Source organism: Laccaria bicolor, genomic scaffold (assembly GCF_000143565.1).
Source record: "Laccaria bicolor S238N-H82 LACBIscaffold_18 genomic scaffold, whole genome shotgun sequence".
Lineage (NCBI taxonomy): Eukaryota > Fungi > Basidiomycota > Agaricomycetes > Agaricales > Hydnangiaceae > Laccaria > Laccaria bicolor.
In genome coordinates this window covers 245,651-249,787 of record NW_001889889.1, presented here as the reverse complement: position 1 = coordinate 249,787, position 4,137 = coordinate 245,651, and the positions used below count along the sequence as shown (strand labels likewise).

General features: G+C 41.6%; 1 protein-coding gene across 1 annotated transcript; it reads right to left on the bottom strand.

The window, feature by feature from the left end:
- Positions 1–3,264: 3,264 nt before the first annotated feature.
- On the bottom strand, positions 3,265–4,134 carry LACBIDRAFT_328731 (uncharacterized protein; the record flags this gene model as incomplete). The annotated part of the gene is made up of 4 exons (XM_001882739.1): positions 3,265–3,453; positions 3,674–3,910; positions 3,962–4,050; positions 4,101–4,134. The coding sequence occupies 4 exons, from the start codon at positions 4,132–4,134 to the stop codon at positions 3,265–3,267; spliced, it is 549 nt and encodes a 182-aa protein (XP_001882774.1).
- Positions 4,135–4,137: the final 3 nt, after the last annotated feature.

The window sequence follows — 4,137 nt, the reverse complement described above, 5'->3', positions numbered from 1 at the left end:
CCCAATCCAGTCAGCAGCTCCTCCGACGCCGGCGCAAGCTTCGAGCCCGGCTCCAATTCAATTGGCAGCTGTGCAAGCTTCGAGCCCGCCTCCAATTCAACCCACAGCTCCTTCAAATCTGGTTCAAGCTGAGAGCCCGGCCCCAATCTATTTGGCTCCAAAGCCAGTTCGTGCAACATGCCGCGGCAGATCACCCTCTCCCTTCACAGTTGGCACCAGGAGGTCTCCTCAGCTGATAGCTTCATCTGGTATGTCCCCTGCTTGATAGTAATGATTCAACATCTAAATCCCAGTAGATGATCATCCTTCGACTCCCACTAATGAAGACCCGCAATAATCACATACTCCATATTTTGTAATGCCTCTTCTTATCTTGTAACTTCTTGTCAATATAAAGGTTTTTTGTGTCATGTTCTTTGTAAAAGAGAAAAAGAAGTACTGCAATCTTGAAGAAATAAAACTAATCTGAGGGGTAAGCGTTAGAGGGTGACATTCAAGAAACTCTGGCAAAGTGCTTTACCTTGGCTGGGTCAACTGCTTAGGTCGAAGCCACAATGTGCTTCATGGTAGTATGTTCGAAAGGCCGGATTGTGTTCAAAAATTATCAATTTAGAAACGAAGATATCACCTTTGGGACTTGAACCCCAGTCCTGACTATCGGCTGCTGTAAAATCTACTGACCGATGTTGTCTTGGACAAGTGAATTTGCCTATAAAGATAACATGGTAGAAATATAAACTGAGCAGGAACAACTGGGTCTGGCTCAAGCAACCGTGCTCGGCTGCCTAAAATAAAAGCGAAGGGGAAAACAGATACCGATCCATCTTGAAAAGGGGTAAAAGGTTGGCTGATCCAGAGTTCATGAATTGTCCAGTTTCGTTGGCCGACTGGGTAGCACTAGTAGCTACCACTTTTATGATAAAATACAGGCAAGTGCCTGCACACCGACATCCACACTGCCTAATGAATTTATGAAATGAGAAGAGTAGGCAAAACTTATGAAATGTACTTCATTTCTTTACCAGTGCTTCTCATGACTATTTCATAACTGTCCTGAGACATATTTCAATACTACTTCATTGCAATTTCATTACTGCCTGTCCTTCCATTTCATTGTCTACCCAGCATTGTTTCATTGCTATTTCATTCTTGCCTGACTTTTAATTTCATTGCCTACCCAGCCTAATTTCATTGCCTTTTCATATCCTGGCCTGGGCTACTTCATATTCATTTCATATCCCTGCCTGGGCAGTCTCATATCCCTGCCTGGGCAATTTCATATCCCTGCCTGGGCAATTTCATATCCCTGCCTGGGCAATCTCATATTCATTTCATTTCTTGCCTGAGGCAATTTCATATCCCTGCCTGGGCAATCTCATATCCCTGCCTGGGCAATTTCACATCCTTGCCTGGGCAATCTCATATTCATTTCATTTCTTGCCTGAGGCAATTTCATATCCCTGCCTGGGCAATTTCATATCTATTTCATTCCCTGCCTTGGGCTATTTCATATCAATCTCATATCCCTGCCTGGGCTATTTCATACCTACCCTACTGCATTTATCATTGCCCCCTCAGAATGTCAGGCACTGCCTTCAGGGTCCATTTCAGGGTCCATCCCAAAGAGGAAACATCACCTGGTTTGACCAAAAGTGAAGAAAACCAAGAGGAGAATGTTTTTACCTATCAGGGTCCATATAATGGGATGTTGGGATGATGGTCACATGACCAATTACCAAAAATGGTCAAAAATGAAAGTTGTAGCCCTACACTATAGCTACCCAAATCTGTTTGAATTATGTTCTAAAGTGCTCCCATTGTGAAGATATGAGGTAAAAAAAATTCAAAAGTGTTGCTTTTTTTTGTTTTTTTTTTTTGTTTTTTGCATTTTTATCCATGAAAACAAAACCAAACAACCTGATTTCAGTATATTTGGAAAGCTAAAAGAAAGGGCTACAATTATTGTATCATGGGAAAATGACCAAAAAAGGAAGGTGCATGCCCTAGAAAAGAAATTGACACTGACAAACTATAATAGTCAGATATAGACTACCATAGACTACCAAAAAGTCGGACATAGACTACAAAGTTTACTGATAGCCAGACTTAGACTACAAGGTTTACTGATAGACTACAAAAGTCAGACTTAGACCACAAAGTTTACTGATACACTACAAAAGTTGGACATAGACTACAAAGTTTACTGATACACCACAAATAACTACAACAGTCTGACATAGACTACAATGTTTACTGATACACAAAAGACTACAAAAGTCGGACTTAGACTACAAATTTTACTGATAGACTACAAAAGACCACAAAAGTCAAAAACTTGTACTTAGACTACAAAGTTAGTAGTGTCCGCTTGTTGAGACTACAAAAGCTTGTAGTGTGCACTTTTTCATTAGAAAGGTTTGTAGTATCCACTTTTTGAGACTACAAAAGTTTGTAGTGTGCGCTTATTCATTAGAAAAGTTTGTAGTATCCACTTTTTGGGACTACAAAAGTTTGTAGTTGACATGTAGTTTATGGTGTTCTTGGCTCTGTCCAGATTATGGGGGTGAGGTTGAAGGGTTGACATGATCTTACTTACATATTACCAATGCTGCTGCATTAGTTTTTGACATCATGCACAAGTTGTCTTTCACATTAGGAAAGGCTATCCTATGCCTTCATAATGGCACCTACTGTCCTATCTCAAAATATAATTATTATAAGTTCATGTGGGGATATGGCTGAAGGAATACCATGACTTTACATATTGCTATTGCCACATCACCACTTTTTGACATCATGGCCAAGTTGGCTTTCACTTCAGGACAGGCTATTCTCTGCTTTCACATTGATAGTTACTGGTCTGTCTGCTTTCACATTGATAGCTACTGGCCTGTCCCAAACTTTGATATCAGCTCTTTGAGAGCTATAGAATGATGGGCTGATTCATCCTTGGAGGTGTCCTTAAGTTAGGTCATGTTGTAAGTTGACCATGTATTGAGACAGAACAGTAGTAGTGTTGCCGCAGCTCGGCTAGCCGCAAGCCGGCTCGCTGAACCGGCGGCTTTTGCCGGTTCCGGTTTGTGGATCACTCGAAAGCTGATCAAGTCCGGTTCGGCTCGGCTTAGTTGGTGGCTTTGAACCGGTTATAGCCGGTAAATGATTGCCGCAATTGATGACTCACGCGTTAAGTAGAATGAGGTTAAATTTGTAATAGAATTTGAGACAAATGCATTTTGTGATAAGTAAAATATATTGAACAAGCTATCAATCCTCGTCATCCTGTCCAATAACGTGAATTACCTCATCAATATCTATACCATCCTCCGTAATTTCTGAAGTTAGCTTCCCTAACAAATCCACTGAATCTTCGTTGTCATCTGTGTAGTACTCGAGTTCGTCTTCTGTGACAGCCCATCCCTCCGTAAAGTTTAGCCGTTGCTGCTTGAGCGAAAACTTTAACATTTGAAGCGCCTCCATTAGAACAGTGTGGATTCAATTTTGCCGCTTTGTATCAGTTTCGGCACTGGATGAAAAAACGCGCTCGGAAGGAACCGAGGAGGCTTGAATGGGCAAATAATCTAATGCCATCGTGTACAATGTTGGATGAGTTTTATCACTTATCTACAAAAAAATCAGTGGGGCAAATTAGAAAATAGTGAGAGACTATACTTACCACCCAAAACCCTACAATATCTGTGCCACGCGGTGAGAGCGGCCCACTTTCGTACAACTCAAATTGTTCTTCAACACCTTGGACCTGCTGCGAAGAAGCACCTGTAACGTCCATCATATCTTCGAGCCCGTATTGTCCAGCTAAATCATGCCAGCTTCGCCTCTCTTGCTGCGAGGCTGCTGTACCAGGTGTAGGTTGTTGAACTTGTCCATGAAGACGGTCATGGTATTTTCGCATCTGGAACAAGTATATTAGGTTACTGTCACCGTAACAAACTGAGACACTTACAGTATTTTTTATAATTACGGTGGCCCTGGCAACGTAATTAGGCTCCCAGTGTCGTCGAATCCATGACAATCGTATTGAGGGATTGAGAACTGATGATGTCAAGTTATTGAATGATCTATGAATTTGAACCTTAACTCACACATCGCAATAACGTAGGCAGGCGAATCATCCATTTT